The following is a 26,922-nucleotide window of genomic DNA, read 5'->3' as shown; positions in this document are numbered from 1 at the left end:
GGTAAGGTGGGCGTGGGGAAGGTGGGGAGGTGGGTGGCAAAGAGGGAGGGCAACACCCAAGTTGTCCACATCTATCCCCGTTACCCTTTGACCTTTGGCTTCTGCTCAATACAAACGGGTAGAAAAAAAGCAACACTCACTATCAGAGGGTTCATAAGATTGGCGCCTTCTCCAATAGATTCCTCAATGTAGGTCTTCTCTTCATCAGAAATGGTGGGGTGTTTGGCAGGGCTCTCGTAAGACACCAGCAGCCAAAATATGTACCACACCATGCCAAAGCTCCCTACCAGAGAAGAAAAATGAGACCTCTTAGATATCAATAGATTTCTAGCTTCCAGCCTCTCCACCCCCTCATGTGCTGCCTTGGGCTGGGACAGGCTACAACAGGGGTGGCAGTGAACTGGCCATTCCTCACGCTTTTGTTGTTGGGTCTTTCTACTAAGGGAGGAGAATCAAACCGTTGTCCAGTTCTATACTCAATGTCCGCACATGCACTTTGTAGCAAAAAACCATTGGGATGACGGTTGGGAATCATAACCAAGCTTTTCCTCCCATCCACCACATTCCCTTCTCTCACTGCTCGCTCAGCCTAGGGGCATTCAGCAATGAGATATACAAACATCATTGGGAACAAAATGGATCTATTTCAATGGCCCCTACCCTCATCCTTGTTTTCAAATCGTTCACTCTTCCCTCTCTCTGTAATCTCCTTCAGCCTGCAACCATCCAACATACCTCCTGTTTTGCCTTTTGGTTCCCGTAAGTTTAGAAATAATCGCACTTTAGACTCAAAATGCAGGAGCTTCACTGAGTGCATTTCTTACTGCTCTCCACGTGTTGGTAGACTGATAGACTGGTACATTGTTACTTGGCACATGGCTGCAGTGCGACAGTACTGCGCCACCTCTGAATGTATATTCACATAACAATTAGTTCCTAGCCTTTTACGAACAATAGAACATCTTCACTCCTCTCGTTCTGGCCGCTTGAACATCCCCGATCTCAATCGCTGCCCCACTGTTTGCTGTGCCTTCAGTTAGATTGCCCTTAAGCTCCCTCTCTGCCTCTCTATCTCTCTCCCTCCTCCTTGAAGAGGCTCCTTAACACCTTCATCTTTGGCCAAGCCTTTGGTCACCTGGCCTAATATCTCTTTATGGGGCTGGGTATCATATTTCATTTTCTGATGCTCCTGTGAAGCCCTTTAGGACGTAAATGCATAAAGCAATTTTTTTGAAAAAAATGCTGTCTATTGCACGTCCACAGGAGCCAACACTGAGGCACATACAGCCATATAGGAGCAGATGGTAGTACATCATTCCCTTTAACCCTGCGTGTGCTGTACTTGTACAGCAGCAGACACTGAGACACACACATGGCTATACAGCACCAGATAGGAGTGAGTCATTCCCTTCTACACTGTGTGCGCTGTCGGTTTTTGGACTCTAACACAAGTGCAAACAATTATACTCATCAAGCTAAGCTGAAAGTTGACCCCATACTTTCCCCCAGTACATACCATAGACATAGAAGACTGAGGACCACCCTGAGTACTGGACGAGGATCCCCGCGAGAGGCATTGCTACCACTGCCCCTGCATAGGAACCTGTAAAAGAAAGTGTGCACATCACCAAAATACAGCTGAGGTGGGACATTATTAAGTAGTGGAACATTAGGGTCAGGAGGAGGCCATTCAGCCCCATAAACCTTTTCTGCCATTTAATTAGATCATGGCCGATCTATCCCTCAGCTCCATTTAACCACCTTTGCTACATCTCGATTGATACAAAAACCCAATAAAAATCTATTGTTCTCAGTATAGGGTTGCCAACTTTGGTTGAACATGTTCCTTGAGATTTCATCACATGACCCCCACTCCCCCACCCCACCCCACCACTAATTGCCGAGCCCACACTCTCCTGCCATTGGTCGCTAAATATGTCAATCATCATGGCGACCCCACCTTTCCACTCCATTTGGAAAGGGAAAAAAACGTGACTGAGCGATTTTTTTTTTTGCCTATTAGTTAAACAGCCTATTTTCCTCATCTCCACTGTTCTTATAAATAATAAACAGAAGTGTTGGAGAAAAATGAAATAAATGTGCCATCTTATTTAACACCTTATGACATTTGTTCTGGTTGCTTGTAACAGTGTCTTGGAGATTAAGGGCCAGATTTTTGCTGACAAGGCAGGAATATCGAGCCAGGAAATTTCCCAACCCAGCAAGCCCGTCTCACTTAAAAGAGCTGCTGCCCACCATATTTTCATTCTGGGGAGGCGGGGATGGAGTCAGGTCTGCTGCCTCTGGAGGAGGCCACAGGAGCTGGCGAGTGCTGAGTTGGGCTGCTTAGAAGGCCCACCTCAGTTCTCTGGACCTTCAGCCCAGTTGTATTAAAGGCCGTTACGTCCTTCAGCCCTCACTCCTCACACCTCCTCACCCCCTCACCCCCTCACCCACCCACCATGCCCCCTCATAGCCTCATGTCCCTTATGTCCCCCATGCCACCTCCATGCCCCCATTACACCCATACCCTGTCCATGCCCCCCTCCATGTATCCTCCAAAGGCACTCGTCCAGTATCTACTATGGGCAGACCTCAGGAGCCTTGTAGAGGTGAAAGAAAATCTAACAACCTAACAGAGATCTCACTCAAACACATGTGATGCTGCAAAAAACTCAAATTCATGAAGCCCATTCAAAAATGTAAATCACCTCAAGTAGTCAATCTGTTGCATAAACAAACAAACATCTATTTCACTGACCACATCAAAGATAGCTAATCTCTTAACCACTTCTTAAAACTGCCAATCAAAATGTGAACTCAGCCCCCTGCTGAGATAAGTGGTTCTGGAAATTTTGAAACTCAACCAAGCATTCATAATGGGCTCAGCTACGATTTAAAAAAACTTGGGAAATGTGAACAATGGAGTCTATTGAAATTGCAAAAAAAGATGGCAATTGGCCACCAGACGGCCTGTCAATCAATGCACTCCAGCGGCAGGTGTTTCTTATTCAATGTGAGAGCTGCAGTTTTTTCCCCTCAAATTTTAAAGGGCTGGGAATTTAAATCACTTCAGATCACGACAGTTACACTGACCTTAAATCCACTCTTCATATGCATTTATGCCTCCTTCATAAAATTGTGCTTCCCCCACTATTAGGTTAAGGCTCTTGGAACAGTGAAAATAGGGACTGTGGGAAATCAGCACTAATTTTAAATGGCCCAGTTTCCTGCCTCTGTAATTCAGTCAAAACTGGGATCTGCTGGAACGGGATGGGGGTGGGGTGTGGGTAGAATTTCCGCTTCTGGATCCTGCCTGGCATTTTTGAAGGCCTGCTGAGTTGCTGTGACTTGGCGAAAATCCGGTCCTCGTTTTCAAATCCTGAAGCTTGGAGAGTTGCTGAATCTTTAGACCCTCATGGGGGTGGGCATAGAGGTGGCCAGGTGCATAAATTCCCACTGCTGGTCGCCATGCCAGTTTCCAGGCACCATCCTACCCCTGGGCCATTTTCTAGGACGCAAGGTGGTGAGGTGCCAGAGCTACCCACCCACAAGTTTTTTTTTAAATGATGTTGGTTGAGGGATAAATATTGGGCAAGATTCCAGGAAGACTCCCCTGCTCTTCTTCAAAATAGTGCCTCGAGGAATCTTTTATGTCCACTTGAGAGGGTAGACTGTTTAATGTGGCAGCTGAAAGATGGTACCGCTGACAGCACAGCATTCCCTCGGTACTTTAGAGCCCATGACTTTTGGCTTAGAGCGAGAGTTGCTACCCATTGAGGTACAGAGAGAACAAATGGATTGGGGAATATGGGAAGGTGTTAGTGGATGGCCAGATTGTCCAAAAGAGGTTAAGTCCGTTTGGGTCAAATGGCCTTTTCTTGCTTCTCCTGCATAAAAGTCAGTGGCTTCAGTTCTGTTGCCAATGGTGACTGAAGTCAGGCTGCTGAGGGACAGAAGTCTCTTGATTTTGTACATAACTAGCGTTCGATTGATGGGTAAGGCAGATGAGGCCATGGCTTCACATCTCATTTGAAAGATGGTGCCTCTGACAGTGCTGCACTCCCTCAGTGCTGGTACTGAGCCTTGAGGGGGAAAATTGGGAAAAGGAGGGAGTGAGGTCTCATTAGAGTAAAACGTGCTTCTTATGAGGCACAGGAGAAATAATACAGGTTGTGGAGGGGTGGGGGGGTGGGGGGGTGGAGGGGATGGAATATACTGTACAGGGAAATACAAATCTCGGGAAAGGGCGAATCACATTCCGGGGGTCCTGGCAATGTCCATCCCTGGCTCCATAACAGGAAGTAGGGATGAACTTCAGGGGTCAAAGGTAAGGAGGCATTCAGGGCACCCCAGAGAGAACGGAACACCTGCCCTCCCCCACCGTGACCCATTCACAAAACGACGGCCAGGCCTCTGCCTGACCACCCTGTGAAATGAACTGTTGCAATGGTAACCCGGACAGGCCTAAAGAGATCGATTACCACAGAAGGAGGTAGTAGCAAGCCGGCTTCGCTCCAAGGGAGGTGCCCATTTGCTCCAGATTCCATGGCATGCAGGATACGTAACCCCCTACAGGCAAATAAACACAAGGAAATATCAGGTTAGAGGCCTTGCCTTTGCTCAGGGCAATCAAAGTTAATTCACTGTTTAACAGATGATCTTGCCACAGAAAGTGAGGTGCGAGGTCATTGGCCCAAGCTGTTCCATATACAATACGGGCATCACTCATTTCAATTGGACACACCACACCCTAAGGTTACCGCTACTCTCCTGAAGGCGCTGGTTAAATCACCGCTAGAACCTTACATCACAGAAAGAGCCCATTCGGTCCATTGTACCTGCGCCAGCTCTTTGAAACAGCTATTCATTTAGTCCCACTCCACTGCTCTTTCCCCAGCAAATTTTCTATTTCTTTTCAGATATTTATCCAGTTCCCTTTAGAAGGTTACTACTGACTCTGCTTCCACATCCCTCTCAGACAGCCCATTCCAGATCATAACAACTCGCTGATGAAAAAAAATGACTTCTTTTGCCAATGACCTCAAATATGTGTGCTCAAGTTACCAACCCTCCTGCCAGTGGAAATAGCTTCACCCAATTTACTCTTATCAAAATCCTTTATGATTTTGAGCATCCCCTTAACCTTCACTGCTCCGAGGAGAACAATCCCAGCTCCTCTAGTCTTTCCGCATGACTGAAGTCCCTCATGCCTGGTTCAGTTCTGGAAAATCCCCCTCTGCAAGACCCTGACGTCCTTCCTAAAGCATGGTTCCCGGGTTCCTCGTGGGTAGAGTTGCCGAGTTGCTCGCATCCTCAGCCAAGTGACCATCCTTCACCTTGGAGCGTAGGTTGGCAGCCTGTTGGATTGCAGAAGATATCAACAGGCCTAACCCTGTCCTCGAGGCAGGAGTCAACCAAGATAGCGAGGGGCAGGAATACTGACTGAGATTTCTGCACCTTAGCATGCGGACATTCAACACAGTTGCCATGGAATTGGTTAACCCAGCTCAGAGCTGAGACAAAATGCAGGAACAGCATGTTTGGCTGGAGTATTAAAATACATATAATTATGTAGAACAGGTCCTTTCTGGTGTTTATGCTCCATTTGAGCTGCCTTCCACTCTATTTACTTCATCTCACCCTCTCAACATAACCTTCCAGTCCTTTCTCTGTCATGTATTTATGTAGCCTTCCCTTAAATACATCTTTGCTATCCACCTTAATTACTCCAGCGAGCTCCATATTCTCATCACTCTTTTGTTGATAAAGAAGTTCCTCTTCAATTCTCTAATGAATGAGTGATTTTCTTACATTTATGGCTCCTAGTTTTATACAGTCTCAGAAATGGTAACATCTCCTCCAGGCATGCCTTATCAAACCCTGTTCTCAAACCTGGGATAATCTTGCACCGAGGGTATTAGAGACTTTAGAGGATTTCAAAATGTAGTTGGGGGCTGAGTGGGAAAATGAGGCTCTTAGACAGGTTGAGGTCCAGGGAGGTGAATGATTTTTCTCATCCCTTTTCCGACATCATTTTGCCTACTCACCTCGACCAGGCCTTGTAGAATCCTGATTAATATGACACAGCTGAAATGGACTCTGGCTGCTGAGGGTATCAACATATTCAGTGAGGATGTGGCCACGATTGCCCAGCCAAACACTCTGTGAAGAAGACAAGACGGAAGTTGATTCAAGTAATTTTTTAAAAAGGAGATTTAACTTTGACGGAACAAACTCACGTTGCAGCGACTACGAAAACGAGTGGAAGCCGACGACATGGAAAAAGCAATTACACTGAAAAGTGCAGCAGGACACGGTTTCCCTCAGTACTGCAGTGGGAGGGACAAGCTAGATTTTTGCAATTGGGTGTGGGTCTTGAACCCACAACCTACAGACTCAGTGGCAAGGGTGCTACCCACTGACGTCCTGTGGCTGGGAAGCCCTGGCATTAGCACGCCTGACAGGTTTGCTGTGGTAGCCACAATTAGTTGGGCATAACCTTCCACGGTATGAATGTGCCGCGCTAAAGGTGTCAGTTGGCATTCCCATCACTGTGTACCGGACACCCCTGATTATTTAGGGGAGATCCCTGTTATCTGCTACTCATTAATAACAGATGTATGCAGCGTGAATCACCAAGTTAGATAGCAACAGAGGCACTAGAGGAAGCAACTCCGAGAGTGGGTGGGTGTTGAGCAGATGGGCTGCAGGCATGCTTTCCTCTCTACGTAAGTTAATGACACAAATATTAACCATTTCTCCATCCTTTCCGGTTAGAATCTGGAAGTTTTGAGGGAACAAAGTAAGGAGACATAACATCACTTAACAACTTGCGTTGTACCTGACTTGGGTGTGTTTTATCGGGACAGTGGAGACTGTATCTAATATGTGCTGTATTTCTGTATCTAACACGTGCTGTACCTGGGAGCATTTGATGGATCAATGCAGAGGGAGTTTTACTATTTACCTAACCCATCCCGTACCTGCCCTGGGAGTATTTGATGGGGCAGTGTAGCTCTTTTAAAGCCAACCAAATAAACTAAATTAACAAAATGAGGGATAAAATAAAACTCAGCCCCTAAGTTAGGGTCACTGCAAAACCAAAGAAAGGGGCAGTGTAGAGTGAACTTTATTTTATATCTAACAAGAGCAATAGTAATAAATCAAGCTATAATTAGGTTAATGGTTAGACTCTAATTTAGAACTTTAAAGCTGCAATCTAGTTATTGAGTCTAGTTAACAGAAATTGCCTAGAAGTGGCAGTTATTTGTCAATTAACTGAAAGTGAGTAGGTGTTAATCACTGTAGCAGGAAGCTAACTTAGCAGTTGTAACTTGGGTGTGAGTCATTAGCTCTTTATAAAAGTAGAAAGGTGTTGCTATTGCACAGAGTGTGGTGAGATCTGAGTATGCCAAGGTATAAATGGAAATTCAGTGTTGGGGGCAAGGAGGTGCTGCTTTTTAATATCTTTATTTTTCAACCCCCCGCCCCCCCCTCCCAGAAGCTGGCTTTAATTAGGTGAAGAGGTAGGTGATTGTTTGATGAGTTTTTAAAGTGCTATCCTTCTAAAACATGGGCAATAGTTTGAACCTGTACTGAAGAGATATAAATATTGCATTCAATTTATAGGTTAACTAGTTTAAACTAAAACAACTGCTGAGTGACATTTCTAAACTTGAGACCTAATTAGTTAAATTAAATACAATAAAGTTGGCAGGGCAGGTGATGTGTTGCAGCTGTAGTATGTGGGAATCGCAGACACCAGGGTGAACCACATCTACATTACGTGTCTGTAGCTTGAGGAACATTGGCTCAGCGTTGATGAGCTGGAGTCCAAGTTTCAGACACTACAATGCATCAGGGAGGGGAGAGTTACCCACACTCTTTAGTCTAGGTACTTCATTGTCTGTGATCAGGAACAGGAAGGTGTGAATATGAATGAGGCAGGTATGGGGTTCAAGAAGGCAGCAATGGAGGATCCTCAGCCCTTGCAACTGTCCAACAGGTTTGAGGTTCTGGCAGCTTGTGTGGATGAGAGCAGGGACTGCAGGGAGGATGACCAAATTGATCATGGTATCGGTTGCCATTCAATTGGGAGGAGCAAAAATGAATGTAGTCGTGGTAGGGAACAGTATAGTTCAGGGGATAGATACTATTCTCTGCAGCCAAGAGCACAAGTCCCAAAAGGCTCCATTGCCTATCCAGTGCCTGGGTTAAAGACATCTTTTCAGGCTGGAGAGGAACTTGGAGTGGGAGGGGAAGGATCCAGTTGCTGTGGTCCAGAGGTAGGACTGAGAAAGAGATTCTATGGAGGGAGTATGAGCAGCTAAGGACTAAATTAAAAAGCAGAACTACAAGGGTAGAATCTTTGGATTAGAGAGGGTGTTAAATGATGTAGTAGGGGACAGGGGTTCACGTGAGGGGAGATTTGGAAAGTTAAAGAGAAAGGACAAGTCAATGGTGCTGGGTAGCGGTATGGGAAATGATAACCAGAGTGTGGCAGGAAGGGACAGAGCAAACAAACAAAACAGTGCACCAGCACATAAGGTCAAGGTAGAGAAAAATGGTAAAAAGACAAAATTAAAGGCTCTCTATCTGAATACATGCAGAATTCATAACAAGGTGCATGAATTTATAGTGGAAATAGCAATAAAAGCGTATGACATATTAAGCCATTGCAGAGACATGGTTGCAAAGTGACCGTGGCTGGGACCTGAATATTCAATGGTATTTGACATTTTGGAAGGACAGAGGAAGAGGAGGTGGGGTGGCTCTGTTAATAAAGGGTGAGATCAGTACAGTTGTGAGAAATGATCTTGGTTCAGGGGGTAAAGACGTAGAATCAGTTTGGGTGGAGATAAGAAATAGCAAAGGAAAAAAGTCACTCGTGGCAGTGGTTTATAGGCTGGGCCAAAATCCTGGAACTCCCTCCCTAACAGCATTGTGGGAGTACCTACACTACAGATACTGCAGCGGTTCAAGAAGGCAGCTCACCACCACCACCTCAAGGACACTTAGGGATGGACCAGTGATGCCCATGTCCTGTAAATGAATAATTAAAAAAACTGTAGCTACACTGTAGGACAGAATATCAATCAAGAAATAATGGGGTCTTGAAAGAAAGGCACTACAATAGTTGCGGGAGATTTTAATTTTCATATAGTTGGGATGAACCAAATTGGCTAAAGTAACCTGAAGGATGTGTTAGAGTGTATTCAGGACAGTTTCTTAGAATAATGTGTTTTGGAAACAGGGAACAGGCTATTTTAGACCCTGATGTGTAATGAGACAGGGTTAATTAATTATCTCATTTTAAAGGATCCTCTAGGTAAGAGTGATCATCACATGATAGAATTTCACATTCTGTTTGAGGGGGAGAAACTTGGGTCAGAAACTACAGCATTAAACTTAAAGGCAATTACAAGGGATGAGGACAGAGTTGGCTAAAGTGCAATGGGAAAACAGCTTCAAAGGTGAGATGGTAGAGAAGCAATGGCAGACATTTAAGGAGCTATTTCATACTCTCAACAAAAATATACTCCATTGAGAAAGAAAGACTCTGAGAAGGATGCACCATCTGTATCTAACTAAGGAAGTTAAGGATGGTATCAAATTGAAAGAAAACATGTGCAATGATGCAAAGGTTAGTGGTAGCTCAGAAGATTTGGGAACATTTCTGGAAACCAGCAAAGGATGAATAAAAAAAATAAAGAGAAAGAAATTGGAGTATGAGAGAAAACGAGCAAGAAATATAACAAGAGACATTAAAGTATATAAAAAGGAAGCAAGTAGCTAAAGTAAGCATTGGTCCTTTAGAGGGTGAGACTGGGTACTTAATAATGGGAAACAAGGAAATGTCAGACTTTCAACAAGTATTTTGTATCTGTCTTCACAGGAGAAGGCACAGAAGCATCCCAAGAATAATACAAAACCAAGAGACAAAAGTGAGGGGGGGGGAACATAAAACAATCTCTGTCACTAGAGGAAAAAGTACTAAGAAAACTAATGAGACTAAATGCTGACAAGTCCCCTGGTCCTGATGAGTTGTATCATAGGGTCTTAAAGAGAGTGGCTGTAGAGATAGTGGATGCAATGGTTTTAATCCTTCAAATTTCCCTAGATTCTGGAAAGGTCCCAGCAGATTGGAAAACCACATAAGTAACACAACTATTCAAGAAAAAGGGAGATGGAAAGCAGGAAACTGGAGGTCAGTTAATCTAACATCTGTCATTGGGGAAAATGCTACAATCCATTATGAAGGAGTTAGTAGCTGGATATTTAGAAAATCTTAATGCAATCAGGTAGGGTTGGTTTGTGAAAGGAAAATTGTGATTGATAAATTTATTAGTTATCTGAGGGTGTAACAAGCAGGGTGGATAAAGCGGGACAAGTAGATGTAGTGTATTGGATTTCCAAAAGGTATTCAATGAGGTGCCACAGAAAAGGTTACTGCACAAGATAACTACTCAGCATTGCGGGTGAAATGTTAGCATGGATAGAGGATTGGCTAACTAACAGGAAACAGAGAGTCAGGATAAATGGGTCATATTTGGGTTAGCAAATTATAACTAGTGGAGTGCCGCAGGGATATGTGCTGGGGACTCAACTATTTTTGATCTGTGTTGATGACTTGGATGAAGGAAAAGACTGTGGCCGGGGTTTTCCGGCCCGGTTGTGGGCGGGACCCGCCGCGGGAGATTCGGTGGCCCAGCCAGAAGTCCATTGACTTTCGGCGGGAGCGGACGATCCTGGCAGCAGGCGGGGCTGGAAAATCCTGCCCTGTATTGCAGCAGATTTGCTGATTGTACAAAGATAGGGGGGAAAGCAAGCTGTGAGGAAGATACAAAGAGTCTGCAAAGGGAATTAGATAGGTTAAATGAATGGGCAAAAATTTTACAGATGGCGCATAATGTGGAGAAAATGAGGTTTTCCACTTTGGCAGAAAGAAATAGAAAAAAAGAATGTTATTTAAATGGAGAGACTGCAGAATTCTGCAGTACAGAAGGATCTGGGTGTCCTTGTACATGAATCACAAAACTTAGTGTTCAGGTACAGCAAGTAATTAGGAAGGCAAATGGAATGTTGGCATCTATTGCAAGGATAGAGTATAAAAGTAGGGAAGTCTTGCTACAGCTGTGTAGGGCATTGGAGACACCACACCAGGAATACTGTGAACAATTTGGGTCTCCTTACTTAATATTGTTTTATTGGAAGCAGTTCAAAAGGTTCACTAGGCTGATTCCTACGATTAAAGGGTTATCTTATGAGGAAAGGTTGAGTAGGTTGGGCTTGTACTCAGTTTAGAAGAATGAGAGATGATGTTATTGAAACAAAGGATTCTGAGGGGGCTTGACAGGTTGGATACTGGGAGGATATTTTCTCTCTTGTGGGAATCTTAAACTAGGGGACGCAGTTTAAAAGTAAGGGTTCTCCCATTCAAGACGGAGATGAGGAATTTCTTCTCTTAGAAGGTTGTTTGTCCTGAATTCTCTTCCATAGAGAGCAGTGGAGGCTGGATCATTGAATATATTCAAGGTTAATTTAGGCAGATTTTTGATCAACAAAGGAGTTCATGGTCATGTGGGTCAGCCAGGAAAGTGGAGTTAAGATCACAATCAGATCATTGATCTTATTGAACGATGGAGCAAACTTGGTGGGTCGAATGGCCTTGCTCCTATTTCTTATGATCATCAGGTTGACTCGGGATGGCAGGTATAGATTATGAGGGGTCAGCAAGTAAATTTTGTTTTTTATTCGTTCATGGGATGTGAGTGTCGCTGGCAAGGACAACATTTACTGTCCATCCTTAATTGTCCTTGAGAAGATGATGGTGTAGGTACACACAGTGCTGTTAGGGAGGGAGTTCCAGGATTTTGACCCAATGAATGTAGTTGGAGAATCTCCTCACTAGCAAAGGGAAGGTTTAGAGGTGATCTATTTGCTGGCTTTACAACCAGATAATGTGCGCTTTGACAAGCTATTTCTCCTTGTGTAGAACCAGAGGGAACAGCCTGAATATGAAGAGACTTAAATTTAAAAAAAAAATCTGTTGAAACAATATTTCAGTGAGTCAGTGTTCAATCTATGGACCATATTCCTTAGGGAGATGATGGAATCAGTTAGTATTGATTCATTCAGATATAAATTGCCGTATATACTCGCATAAAAGTCGAGGTTTTTTTAGACCAAATTTTTAGGGGAAACCTAGAGGGTTGACTTATACACGAATATAATCAAAAAGAACTGGTAGATACAACCCTAATGTAAGGAAATTAAACTTACCAGTTATTTATCATAGCATTGGCCAGCCTTTATTGCCCATCCCTAATTGCGCTTGTTCAGAGGGCTTCTAAGGGTCAACCACATTGATGGTGGGTCTGGATTCATATGTTGGCCAGCCCTTGTAAGGACAGCAGATTTCTTTCTTGAAAGGGCATTAGTGAACCAGATGTGTTTTTTTTAACTATCAGCAAAGGTTTTTATTGAATTTAAATTTCCCCATTTGCTATGGTCAGATTTGAACCCAGGTCCCCAGAACATTACCCTGGGTCTCAGGAATGCTAATCCAGTGACAACACCACTTTGCCACCAGCAGAAACACAGCATTGGGACCTGGCAACACTGTTGGTAGCGTCTGTTGTTGTTTTGCAGACATTCTGCCTCTGAATGGATTCATAACTGATGGTATTTCTCATCTCAAATAGCTTAATAAGATGTAATATGGAGTGTGGTACCGAGGATATTGTTATTAAAGTGTAGATAATCTAATAGTGTTGGTAATATGACTATAACACCAGGAAATTATAAATGCTGGTTCTAACTTGTGTTCACACTATTTTGGTGTAGCATTGTACGTCAAAAGCATGAAAAAAGCATTGTTCCATTATCCCTCAAACTAGGGTCAACTTATATATAAGGTATATGAAAACATTAAAGATTTTTTGGCTGAAAGTCAGGGTTCAACTTTTACATGAGATCGACTTCTACTGCAGTATATACTGGTATATTTCTCCAGGAAATAACTTCTTAGAGTAGAATATATGAATAATTTGAGACATGGTGTGTGGTGATTGGAGGTTGGGAGGAACGGATGACTTTGCATCTATGGTTCCCAAAGCTCTCCACCATTGGAGGTTTTCCTCACCTCGTGTCTGGGTCTGTTGTAGACTCATTGATAGAGATTGATCACTGTCATTAATCTATAACTCCCTTAACATTGTATCATGCAGCTAAACAGATGAGAGAAGGCGAACTGGTCTCTTATCGTCTCGTAATTCTCATGTGTCGGACTTGCGAGCGTTTAATGTGTGTAGTGAAAAGGAGCTTTATTCTATATCCAACCCTGTGCTGCATCTGTGTTTGATGGGGACAGTGTAGAGGGAGCTTTACTCTGTATCTAACCCTGTGCTGTACCTGTCCTGAGAGTGTTTGATTAAAATAGCGTAATGGAGCTTTATTCTGTTTGCAATCTGTTTTGCAGTTGACCTTGGAGTGCTTGATGAGATGGTGCGCATAGTTTGCAACAGAAGGGGAGAGAGTGAAGTCCAGAATAGGTTATCAGATGACAAGTATTTCCTCACTGAGACAGTGTTAGACGACCGTCCCCTGGTACCTCAATTGCTCTGGTTGATGGCAGCTTCCTGTTCAAAGCCAAAATAGCTACAGAGTAAAACCCACACAAATTTGTTTAAAGTAATGGAGAGAACTCCTGACCCTGATTTTTAATTAGTCCCCAAGAGTCAGAAAATCATTTATGAAACCCTCTTTGTAATCCTAGCTGGCTGCAGGCATTGAAAGGAATGCCACTAATTACTCCTAAAATAACCCATTTGTATCACAGACTTGGGGCAAATTTCAACTCTTCAATTCTTGTTTTAGAATAAACAAAACCTATGCTGTTTTTGCAGGGCACTCGGTTCTGTTTTGATCTCTGGAATTATTCCGCTTATTAGTAAGAAGAAATGAAAGAGACCTAGCCGGCTTTCCCAGCTGACCCTTGGGTGTTGTCTGGCCATATTGGGGATCAGCACCTTCCAAACCTGCGACCTCTACCACCTAGAAGGACAAGGGCAGCAGATGCATGGGAACACACCATTCTGACTTGGAAATATATTGTCGTTCCTTCACTGTCGTTGGATCAAAATCCTGGAAATTCCTTCCTTTCTAACAGCACGGTGGGTGTACCTACACCACATCGGCTGCAGCGGTTCAAGAAGGCTGCTCACCACCACCTTCTCAAGGGAAATTGGGGATGGGCAATAAATGCTGGCCTGGCCAGTGACACCCACATCCCGTGGAATCCCACTCCGTTTTAGGGAAGCAAGTCCACCTCAGATTATAATGTTTCCTTCCACATCCCCCCATTGTGCCCAGTCTGTTCCTTATGATCCTCAATACACACAATACTTGCACATTGTTAAACACTAGATGGTCCCAATGGGGGTTAACATGCTCAGCTATTACATGACTATTTGGAGAAGAGACGTTTGAGGGGAGGTTGGATAGACGTATTTAAAAACATGAGGTGTCTGCACTGTGTAGATGGGGAGAAACTGTTCCCACTGGTGGGAGGATCGGGAACGAGAGGGCACAGATTTACAATAATTGGCAAAAGGAGCGATGACTAGGTGAGGCAAATCTTTTTTTTCCCCGCAGTGAGCGGTTAGGATTTGGAATGTGCTGCCTGAGTGTGGTGGAGGCAGGTTCAATGAAGTCATTCAAGGGAGAATTGGATTTTTACCTGAAAAGACATGTGCAGGGTTATGGGGAGAAAGCGGGGGAATGGGACCAGGTGAATTGCTCATTTGGAGAGCTGACGCCCAGGACCAATGTAGGTCCCTTATAGTCTGAAACAGTAGAATTTACAATAGAGAACAAGGAAGAGGCAGAGCAATTGAACAACTACTTTAGAACTAAAATAGTTCCTAATAAATTCAATCAAGAATTTGATATAAATTTCTTTACCAAGTGGTGAGAATGTGGAAGATGCACCCATTTGAAGTAGTCAAGGTAATTTACATCCATGCATTAAACAAAAGAAAATAGAATTGAACAGCTGATTCGAATGGTCAGTTTCTGTGCTGTAAACCCAATGTAACATGTCAGACTAAGATGTGAACTACTTTAGTTCTGTCTTTATGGAGGAAGACACGAATAACTTCCCAGAAATACTCGGGAACCAAGGATCTAGTGAGAAGGAGGATTTGAAGGAAATTAGTATTACTAAAACAATAGTGCTGAAGAAATTTAATGAGACTGAAAGCTGATAAATCTCCAGGGCCCGATAATCAACATCCCAGGGTACTAAAGGAGGCGGCCAGGGAAACAGTGGATGTGTTTGGTTGTCATCTTCCAAAATTCTGTAGATTTGGGAACAGTCCTGGCAGATTGGAGGGTGGCAAATGTAACTCCACTATTTAAAAAAGGAGGGAGGGAGAAGACAACAAATTACAGACCGGTTAGCCTAACCTCCAGTAGTGGGGAAAATGCTCGAGTCTATTATAAAGGATGGGATAACAGGACACTTAGAAAATATCAGTGTGGTTAGACAAAGTCAGCATAGATCTATGAAAGGGAAATCATGTTTGACAAACCTACTGGAGTTTTTTGAGGATGTAACTAGCAGAATAGATAAGGGAGAACCAGTGGATGTGGTGTATTTGGATCTTTAGTAAGTTTTTGATAAAGACACACTAACCTCTTATGTGGGAAAAATTAAAGCACGCGGGATTGGGGGTAATATATTGGCATGGATTGAGAATTGGTTAGCAGACAGGAAAGAGTAGGAATAAATGGGTCTTTTTTGGAGTGGCAGGCGGTGACTAGTGGGGTACAACAGGGATCAGGGCTTGGGTCCCAGCTATTCACAATATATATCAATGATTTGGATGAGGGAACCAAATGTAATATTTCCAAGTTTGCTGACAACACAAAACTTGGTTGGAATGTGCGCGATGAGGAGAGTGTTAAGAGGCTTCAAGACGATTTAGACAGGTTGAGTGAATGGGAAAATATATGGCAGATGCAGTATAACGTGGATAAGTGTGAAGTTATCCAATTCGGTAGGAAAAACAGAATGGCAGAGTATTATTTAAATGGTGATAGGTTGGGAAATGTTGATGTACAAAGGGACCTGGGTGTCCTTGTACACCAATCACTGAAAGCAAGCAGGTGCAGCAAGCAGTTAAGAAGGCAAATGGTATATTGGCCTTCATTGCGAAAGGACTTGAGTACAGGAGCAAGGATGTCTTCCTGCAGCTGTACAGGGCCTGGGTGAGACCACACCTGGACCTGAAGTTTCAGCTCAGCGGGCAGGAACAGTCGGGAAATGGACCACCAACTGCGATTGGCCCCCGACCGCGATTTCACGCTGGCAAGCGCTGTCGGGGTGGGGGCGGGCGATGACATCAACACGGGCGCGCACTGACAGAAAGCTCCCGGAAGGCAGAGAGAGCTGCTTCAGGGAGCTAAAGACCCCAACGTCCAGGACATAAAGTTTTTTAAATCAGGACAAAAATGTCCAAGCATCACAATTAGGCACCTGAACATATAGATTATAAAAGCGCTGTCCACAGATTTCTATTTTTATTTTATTTTATTTAATAACGGAGACCTCATCCCACCCTTTGGATAGGTTTGATGAAAAATGTAATGGCCGCCTGGCCAATTGCCCGTCTGCCAACCGTTGGGTGGGCTAAATAAAATGACAGACAATTGAACCGTCAATGGGCTTCCTTGTCCTCTTTATTGCCGGCGGATGGGCTTCTGACTTTTGCTCGTGCCTGCCAACTGAAATATCGTGCGAGCGCGGGGTGACAATGGGACGCTCACCAGATGTCATCTCGTGCGATTCCACACCAGATTGGGTTGGGCGCCCGCCTGCCCAATCAGGGTAAAATTCAGCCCCTGGAGCCACTGTATGCAGTTTTGGCCTCCTTACCTAAGAAAGGATACACTTGCCACAGAGGGAGTGCAGCAAAGGTTCACCAGACTGATTCCTGGGATGGCAGGATTGTCGTACGAGGAGAGATTAGATCAACTTGGCCTGTATTCACTGGAGTTTAGAAGAAGGAGAGGGGATCTCATGGAAACGTATAAAGTTGTGACAGGGATGGACAGACTGGATGCAGAGATGGTATTTCCTTGGCTGGGGCGGGGTCTAGAACAAGGGGTCACAGTCTCAGGATACGGGGTAGGCCATTTAGGACCGAGATGAGGAGAAACTTCACTCAGAGGGTGGTGAACCTGTGGAATCCTACAGAATGCTGTGGAGGCCAAGTCACTGATATATTTAAGAAGGAAATAGATAGATAGCATCAAGGGGTATGGGGAGAGAGCTGGAGTACAGTGTTGAGATAGAGGATCAGCCATGATCATATTGAATTGCAGAGCAGGCTGAATGATCTATTCCTGCCCCTTCATTCTATGAATGGCCTCCTTCTGTACTGTAACAATTCTGTGATTCTGTGGGATGTTCTGGAGTGGCTGGAAATAAAAGCAACTAGTTATTACCATACTAATTTGAGTGTTTATTTGGACAATACAGTTGCAGCTACTCTATGCCTGCAGATTCTACCAGGGCTCACTATTAGGCTTTCACTCATAGATTACTACAGTCTTTTTCATGGAAGCATCGATCAATAAAACAACATCAAAATGTCGCAGCTTGTACTGAGGATATTTATCACTAACTGGTTTTTGCTCCTTCATCTCCTGAAGGTGCTAACTCATCATGCATGTGTTAAACAAGACACACAAACACCAAAATACCTATATCTTGTCTCCAAGCTACCTCCTCCACCCATATCTCAGACTGTGGTGTATTGCACACTGGATTTTGTGGCATTTAAACCCATATCATTGCTGTTGCCACATCCAAAAATGACTGCATTGGGTATGTTTCTTAAGAATTTGTTGATTTTAACCCCTTGAAATAGTGGAAGGATTCCCAGGTTAATAGTCTGCTAGGCTGTGACATGAATGTTCCTTCCATGTTTGTAACCACCTTTCTACCCAATGATTGGTTTTATGGGCTCCCGCAACCTTTAAGATCATACTGTTGTGTTCAGATAAACACTCTAATTGGTGTGCTAATAATGAGCTGTTTTTATTTATAGGCCCTCTAGTGGGGAAAAAAGCAATGGGATTCTGCAATCCGTTTGACGGGGGAGAGTCACCCATGCCCACTGGATGCGAGTATCCCAGATTTGAACCCCTGCTCCAACCAGTCCGGACGTGTGGAGATTGGCTTTGAATCTGGGTTGACATCTAGTGCATCTGGCCCTATTGTGGGAGCCCGTTTAATCTTCCTGCCATATAGGACAAATCCCCTCTCTATTGACCCCTATAAAGATGGCCACGGTCATGGAAGGAGCATTCACGTCAGACTGCTAATCAGCCTGCAGGTTCTCCTACTATTTCATGCTATTCTCCAAGGGAAAAGCACGAGGATATGAAAACAGCAAGGTGCCAAATACAGGCCGAATATCTTTCCTTGGTGACGTGGGCTACACTGCATGCAGTTGTCAAGAGGGGCAGTGTCGAATAAGAAAAATAAGCTAGCATTTCCTTATGGTCTTTGGATGAATGTTTTCAAAGGGGATTGAGTGGCTGCTTTGCAAAATAAAGATTTGCGTTCTATAGCATTTTTTTTCCCTTCGTGGGATGTGGGCAAAGCCACCACTTGGTGCCCATCCCTAATTACCCTTAAAACTGAACATTTCAGAGGGCATTTAAGAGTCAATCACATTGCTGTGGGTCTAAAATCACATGCAGGCCAGACCAGGTAAGGGTGGCAGATTTCCTTCCCTAAAGGACCAATTTTGGCAACAATCAATGATAGTAATGGTGACTACCATTAAGCTGAGAGTGGATTTATATTCCAGATTTATTAATTGAATTTAAATTCCACCAGCTGCCATGGTGGGATTTGAATCCATGTCCCCAGAGCATTAGCCTGGGCCTCTGGATTACTAGTCTAGTGATATTAGTGCTCTGTCACCTTCTTCCCCTACAACAGCAGACCGCACCAAGGCATTTCATAGCCAGTGAAGAGCTTTTGAAGTGCAATCAAATGGAGCCAATTTGCACACAGCAAACTCCCACTAACAGCAAGGTGATAATGACCAGATAAACATTTTTTTTTAGTTATGTTGACTGAAGAATAAACATTGGCCGGGTCATGAGGCTTAACACCTCAACTATTCTGCAAGCAAATCTTTTAAGTTCACATTGGAGAATAAGCAGGGCCTTGACTTAATATCTCGTCTGAAAGACAGCACCTGTGACAGGGCAGCACTCCATTAGTACTGCACTAGGACTGTCAGCTTAGATTTTTGTGTTTAAGTCTCAGGAGAGCGACTTGAACCCCACAAACATCTAGCTCAGAGGTGGGACTACGACCCACTGAGCTACAGCTAGCACTGCTGGTGCAGCAGCAGGGAACTCTTCTGGGGTTGAGATACAGGATTAGGCCTGAGTTGATGACATCATACTAACCCAGGAGAGTGAGGGGGTTGGCATGGAGGGGTGGGTGTGATGGGGTGGGGGTGGGGACGTTGGTTTGCTCTATATTGACATATGGCATTAGCATCCAGTTCATACCAAGACGAGAACAAAAATTTATCAGATGGTCTAAAAGCCTGACAGCTCGGTGCGCCCCATGCCTGGGCAAGGTGCCAATCCCTTGGCACCATGCTTCAAACACTGTTAATTAATCTTACCATGAGTCACTCTGCAGGGCATTGCACCAGCAGAAAAAGGAACATTTAATCATTCATTCAATGCTCAATTCCACCTCTAACAAGGAAAGAGCTTAAAATTATCCTGACATTCGTGTTTACAGTGGTTTTGCTGATGTGGCTCTATCCACTGGGGATACAACCTAGATTTAATCCTTTTATTTTGCCAATCTATCCCTTCCCCACTTTGCCCCTCTCTTCCCCTTCTCTTCTACTGAGGGCACTGATTCTTGCCAGGTAACAGGTGCCCTGGCATCGCTCCAAAACTTTGCCCATTATTCCTGAGCAAGTAGCGAAGGCTGGTGGCAGGCTGCTCAACCATAAGAGTATCCCAGCTGAATCCCATCGAGTTGTATCCAATGTCGTGCATTTCCCAGGCAAAGGTCATTTCCTAGGAATTAGGGACAGGAATCATGGCTGAATTTTTTCTCTCTTGCTCCGTGGAACTTTTGTACAGTAGTGGGCCGGGTGGGTGTGGGACCATGACTATTCAGGGTGTTCAAACGCTAATCCTGAAATTCCTATGCCTATTATTAAAAGTCAGTAGACAGGTACAAAAAAAAAATCAAAGGCTGCTGGCCTTATTCTGAAGGGGGTTGGAATGCAAAGAGATAGGTGTTATGTTTCAGTTCTACACAGTTTTGGTCAGGGCCACCCATCGAAGAAGAGCACTGGAGTTCTCCCCAGTGTCCTAGGTCAATATTTACCCTTCAGTCACTATCGCTAAATCAGATTGACTGGTCATTATCGGTTTGTGGCATCTTGCTGTGCACAAATTGGTTGCTGTGTCTCTTACATTACAACAGTGATTGAATTCAAAAGCATTTCATTGGCTGTAAAGTGCTTCAGGACATCCTGAGGTCATGAAAGGTGCCATATTAATGCAAGTCTTTCTTTTTCTTTAACTGCCCTACCTTGGTTGCTAAGACCCTCATCCATATTTTTATCTCCAGACTCAGCTTGTCTCAACTCAATGGTCTCCTGGCTAGCCTTTCATCTTTCAGCCTCCATTTGGGATTAAGTGACTTTTTTTTTTGGACAAAGCTTGATGTCATCCAAAATTCTGAGGACCCACACCCTAACTCGCGTCAGGTCCTGCTCGCCCAATGCTCCTGAGCTCGCTGATGGCTCATGGGGTCCGGCAATGACACAAGATTTTATAGTTCTCATCCTCATCTTCAAATCCCTCTAGGGGCTCAAACTTCCCTATCTCTGTAACCTCCTCCAGTCCTGCAACAACCCTCTGAGATTTCAGCGCTTTTCCAATTCTGGCCTCTTGTGCACTTCAGAGTTCCTTCATCCCACTGTTCCTTCAGCTGTCAAGGCCTATAAACATTCTTATGTCCCTCTTTTAAGATGTGCCTTAAAACTGACCTCTTTGACCAAACTTTTGGTCATGTGTCCTATTTGGCTCAGTGTCAGTTTTGTTTGCTGATTAGGCTCCTGGTATTTTTTACTATGTTAGAGGTGCTCTTTAAATGCAGGTAGGAGAGAGAGAGCAGTGTTGATAAAGAAGAAGGTCTATGTTCGACCTTCTCTCCGCCAACAGTCTGAGTGCCATTGTTGAAGCACCCACCTCTGAGGCCTGAACAAATAGCATTGGCGATCTGCCCAAGGTCAGGTCCTCTGTTTATTTCTCCGTACCTTGTGTTGCTCATATGACCCTCCCATTTTTAATTTCAAATTGTCTAACATCATCACTCTCTTTCTCCATCTTGGCCTACATCCCTCTGATCTTCCTTCAATTGCCTCCTTCAGCAACTTCTCATAGCTCGGACTCTGGCCAGTCTAAACCTTGCTGCCTCTTCTTGAGGGTGTCCACTAACGATCTTTCCTCTTCCACCATCCTGAGAACCTCAAGATTGCTCTTGGGTTCCCTCTCCAACTGCTGCACCCCATCCGTCTTCCAGCACCACATTTCATGACTTTCTCGTCTTTGGATGTCTGCTTCAGCCCCAAACAACAGGACGCTCCAAATCACAGTCTTTGCAATTCTTTTCTTACGATCTCTGCTCATTCCTGTGATGAGAAATTCTTTATGCTCAGAGTGCATTCTTTGCTATTGCTCTGACTTCTTTCTGACGATGTTTCCCAGCTATTTAAATCTGCTTTCCCACTGTTTTTCCAATCTCCATAACTTGCGTCCTTTTTACATTCACTTTCATTTCACAAGCTTTTGCCACTTCATTCATTCTATCCACCAACCTGCTGGAAAAGTCCTTGCTTACCTATTGGCAGCAAATTTCTGTGATATGTAGCCTCCTGGAATTTGTGTGACAATATACCCCCAGAAGAAGGATCCGTGAATCATTCCTACCGTCTCTGGATCCCAGTTAAATCTAGCTTGCTAGAAAAAAAGGAAGGAAATAGATTAAAATCTTTTAAAAAAAATATCATTCTCTTCATAACAACTTGCTGCACAAAGTAAAATATTTCCTCATCTAATTCTCTTGCCGGTTACCTTGGATCAGTGTCCTCTGGTTACTGATCCTCCTGCCACTAGAAACAGTTTATCCTCCTTTATCCAGCAAAGCCTTTCACAGTTTTGAACACTCCTATTTATTTTGCCCATGGCCTTGTCTGCTCTAAAGCAGTATCTCATAAACTAAGATCCACAGACTCCTAGCGGCCCATAGAGATTTTCCAGAGGGTCTGCGATTACAATTGCATGGTGGTTAGAGGCAGACATGGTGTGATCCCAGTGGCAGGAGTGGACTGACTGCCACATGTCGAGCACAGAGTGGACTGGCTCACTCGCGTAGAACGGGAGCGCACAATGTTGGCATCAACCTGACAGTGTGGAAAATTGAGCAGCTGTGTCCTGTCCACAGAAAGTAGGACAAATTCAATCCAGCCAGTTACCAGCCCATCAGTCTACTCATGATCATCAGCAAAGTGATGATGTCAACTGCGCTATCAAGCAGCACTGAGCCAGCAATAACCAGCTCATTGATGCTCAATTTACATTCCACTGGGCCACTTGGACCCTGACCTCATTACAGCCTTGGTCCAAACATGGACAAAAGATATGAAATCCAAACGTAAGGTCAGTATTTGACCAAGTGTGGCATCATCCTAGAAAAATTGAAGTCAATGGGAATCAGGGAGAAAACCCTCTGCTGGTTGGAGTCATACCTAGCACAAAGGAACATGTTTGAGGTTGTTGGAGGCCAATCATCTCTGCTCTAGGAAGATTATTGCAGGAGTTCCTCAGCTCCACAATCTTCGGTTGCTTCATCAAGAACATTCCCTCCATCTTATGGTCAGAAGTGGGAAGTTTGCTGATGATTGCACAGTGTTCAGTACCTAATACTACTCCTCAGATGCTGAAGCAGTCCGTGCCATATGTAGCAAGACCTGGGCAACATTCAGGTTTGAGTTGATAAGTAGCAAGTAACATTTGCATGAAATACTCTCCACTTGCCTGGATGAGTGCATTTCCAACAAGACTCAAGAAGCTCAACACCATCCAGAACAAAGCAACCCATTTGGCCTGCATCCCATCCACCACCTTAAACATACATTTCTCTAACATTGATGCACAGTGACAGTAGTATGTACCAGCTACAAGATGCACTACAGCAAGTTGCAAAGCCTCCTTCAGCAGCACCTTCTAAACTCACAACCTCTACCATCTAGAAGGACAAGGGCAGTAGATCCATGGGAACACCACTATCTGCAGGTTTCCTTCAAAGCCACCTTAACTTGGAAATATATCGCCGTTCCTTCACTGTCACTGGGTCAAAATCCTGGAACTCCCTCCCTAACAGCACTATGGGTGTACATACACCACATGGACTGCAGCGGCTCAAGAAGGCACCTCACCACCCCTTTCTCAAGGGCAATTAGGGATGGGCAACAAATGCTGGCCTAGCCAGTGACACCGACATCCCATAGAAAGAATAAAAAATAAAAATAATGAAATCTTTACAGTTTTACAACCTGTAATTGAGATGGGGTGGTCTTTGTATATGAATCCATTTGAATAGGGTTCCTTGAACCAAAAATGTTTGAGAACCACTGTACTGAGGAGAACAATCCCAACTTTTCTCTCTCTCTCGTGCTCTCTCGCTCGCTCTCGCTCTCCTCTCTCTCTCGCTCGGTTGGATTTTATGTGAAGGTGATGCCTTTGTTGCCTCTAGATTTGACTATTCCAACACTCTCCTGGCCAGCCTCCCATCTCCCACCCTCCAAAAACATGAATTCATTCAAAGCCCTGCCGCCTGTACCCTAACTCTCACCAAATCCCGTTCACTCAGCATCTCTGTGCTCACTGAACCGGCATTGGCTTCTCAACTCTTATTGATGAGCTCACCACCACCCACGCCCCCTGGCTCCTTTTCTCTGTAACCGCCTCCAGCCCTCGCAGATCACTGCACTCCTCCAATTCTGGTCTCTTGTGCATCCTTGATTTTTAACACTCCACCACGGGCCACCAAGCCTTCAGCTTTCTAGATCCCAATCTGAAAATCCCTCCCTAAAACCTCTCAATTTCTTGCTTCCAAAAATCTCTCTCTTTGAGCAAGCATTTGGATTGCTTGCCTTAACATTTCTTCGTGGCTTAATGTCAAATTTTGTTTGATAATGTTCCCGTGGAGTGTCTTTAGGATGTTTTTTTTTAGCTACGTTAGACACGGTGTATAAATGCAAGCTGTTGTTGCCTCCTACCTCTATGATGAGTTTCCCATTGCTATAGACCGTGTTGTTGTTCACCATGCTCACGATGGCCACCCCGAGATTGCAACGGATCCCGAAGGAGATGCAGAAGCCCAGGCCGCTCATCATGGCGATGACATAGCGCTTCGGCAGCCCGAAGCAGGTGCAATCCACGACCGGCTTCCGTTTCTCTGCCACTCCGATCGCTCGACCATCCTCAGTCAGCTCGATGGTCTCTCCAACGTTCTGTCGCTTCTCTAGGATTCTGTGTTGTTAAGTTTAAAAAGCGGGCGAATTAATATCTTGGGAAAAGAGAGAGCAGGAACAGAGAAGACCAGAGAGTTCATTTACATAAACCTTTGAAGATGGCAAGACAAATTAATAAAGCTGTTTAACAAAAAAAAAAAACATTTTGTTGCTGAATAAATGAGACATGCTGTCAAAGCTTTTCATCTTACACTCATCAGCACTGGTGCAAGAATACCGAATTTCAATTGAAGCAACAACATAGGCTCTCTTTGAAATTTGGCGTTCTTATATCTGTCCTGCTGAGCGAAAGATGAAACAGCATGTCTCTTTTTTTCAGCAATATTCAAGGTCAGCACTACCATGTGACGAAAGAAAAGCATATGGGATCGTTGGCTTTATAAATAGAATCGTGGGGGTAGATTTTACTTACCGAATGGTGTGTGGGTGGTCCAGTAACATGTGCTAAACCCACAAGTCTGGATTTTCCTGTATGCTGCAGTTTTAACTTCAGAACATGCAACTTTTGGCTGTGACAAGTTCCCTGTCCAGAAGGCAGCCTACCTGACAGGCTTGACATCTGCATACGTAGAATTCCGGACAAGGCCACAGGACCAGGTAGGTCCAATCCCCTACCCCGTGTGCAGGGGTGGAGCAGTCCGATCCCAGGGGTGAGTGGTAGCATGCTGGGTGCGGGGACTTTTATGGAGAGGCAGCTTGTGGGGAGCTGGGAGGAAGCACCCCTGTTCCTCCTGGCCCACAAGCAGTGCTGTAAAAGCACCGGCCTTCTCCCAGAGGCTGCCCTTGCCCCGCTGCAGCTGTCCGGTTCCCCAAAAAACATTAAATCCAAGTCTTCCAGCCTTATGAACATACTTAATATGTCACCTCTCCTCCTGGGAGTGGGTGACCGCCCAGCCCTCCATAAAACCTGAAAATTGGCAGGTTAACGTTTGATTCTTGAGGTAGATGGAGTTTCTGCCCTTTTAACTCAACCCCACCCACCTGCAACCAATCCCATCCACTCGACTGGGTTAAAACAGCCCCCGTCATGTCACAAAACAAGGGCGTTATGCTGAACCATGATAAGTCACTGAATACATCTCCACCGGAGTTTTGAGTCCGCTTCTCTGCACTGTACTTTAGGAAGGATGTAAAGGCTTTGGTGGGGGAGCGGAGCAGATTTCTTAGGATGGTACCAGGGGTGAGGGAGAAGGAAAAGATGCAATTTTATACAGGTGTTCAAAATTATGAAGGCTTTTGATCGAGTAGAGAGGGAGAGGCTGTTTCTACTGGCAGGAGGGTCCATAATCAAAGGATCCAGATTTAATGTAATTACCAAAAGAACCAGAGGGAAACGAGGAGAGTCTTTTTTCGCAGCAAGTTGTTTGTGATCTGGTCTGGAAGGCCAGTGGAAGCAGATTTATGAGTAATTTTCAAAGGGGAATTGGAAAAATATTTGGAGAAAGAATTTACAGGACTATGGGGAAACAGCGGGGTGTGTGGGATTAATTAGAGATTTCTTTCAAAGGGCCAACACAGGCATGATGGGCTGAATGGCACAACCACCAATGGTGGGCAAAGGGAGCAGACAGTACACGCAGCAGCAGAGTCAGAACGGAGCATGGGCAGAGATTGTAGGACCTGAACTGCTGCCCAACTAATTCCGCACAGACCAAGCTATCAAAGCTTCTGACCTTTATGTCTCAGTGCCACACCAGAAAGAGATCTTTACATAGAATTACATTACAGCACGAGGCCTTTTTAAAATTCATTTATGAGAAGTGGGCGTCGCTGGCTAGGCCAGCATTGATTGCCCATCCCTAATTGCCCGTGTGGTGCATTGGTGTCTCTGCCTTGGAGCCAGAAGCTCAGGGTTCAAGTCCCACTCCAGGACTTGAAGGCCAAGGAAGGTGCATTCATAACATGGCCAAACAGGTGGAGTACCAAACTGTTGGGTTCCAACACACGCCAATCACAAGCAGTAAGAGTGGGAGAGATTCCTGGTCAGCTGTGTGATAGAAAGAATGTTGGAGTCTCTAGCATCACTATCCATAGTTCCAGACTACAACATGCATGTAACAGTGCATGTTTCCACAGCAACTCAGACTCCCTGAGTGATCTGTAATACATCACCAGCACAGAAAGCTCCAGATGAACTTCCTCCCACCCCTTCTTCATTTAACCCAGTCAGCATATCCTTCCATTCCTTTCTCCCTCATGTGTCTATCCAGCTTCCCCTTAAACGTATTGATACTATTGACCTCAACCACTCCCTGCA

The 26,922-nt window shown here is 44.5% G+C and overlaps 1 protein-coding gene across 1 annotated transcript in view; it reads right to left on the bottom strand.

The window, feature by feature from the left end:
* The window catches only part of LOC144669372 (vesicular glutamate transporter 1), a 57,189-nt gene that overhangs the window by 7,937 nt on the left and 22,330 nt on the right, over positions 1-26,922 (bottom strand). The window contains exons 2-7 of the mRNA XM_078531753.1: positions 24,411-24,663; positions 21,971-22,089; positions 6,051-6,165; positions 4,485-4,572; positions 1,517-1,603; positions 141-283 (exon numbers count right to left, since the gene is read on the bottom strand). Of these exons, the coding sequence (XP_078387879.1) occupies positions 141-283; positions 1,517-1,603; positions 4,485-4,572; positions 6,051-6,165; positions 21,971-22,089; positions 24,411-24,663 (805 nt within the window). The remainder of the gene's footprint in view (positions 1-140; positions 284-1,516; positions 1,604-4,484; positions 4,573-6,050; positions 6,166-21,970; positions 22,090-24,410; positions 24,664-26,922) is intronic.

Source organism: Cetorhinus maximus, chromosome 29 (genome assembly GCF_964194155.1).
Source record: "Cetorhinus maximus chromosome 29, sCetMax3.hap1.1, whole genome shotgun sequence".
Taxonomy (NCBI): Eukaryota; Metazoa; Chordata; class Chondrichthyes; order Lamniformes; family Cetorhinidae; genus Cetorhinus; species Cetorhinus maximus.
Note: the sequence above shows the minus strand (reverse complement) of the source record. Positions and strands in the feature narration are given on the sequence as shown.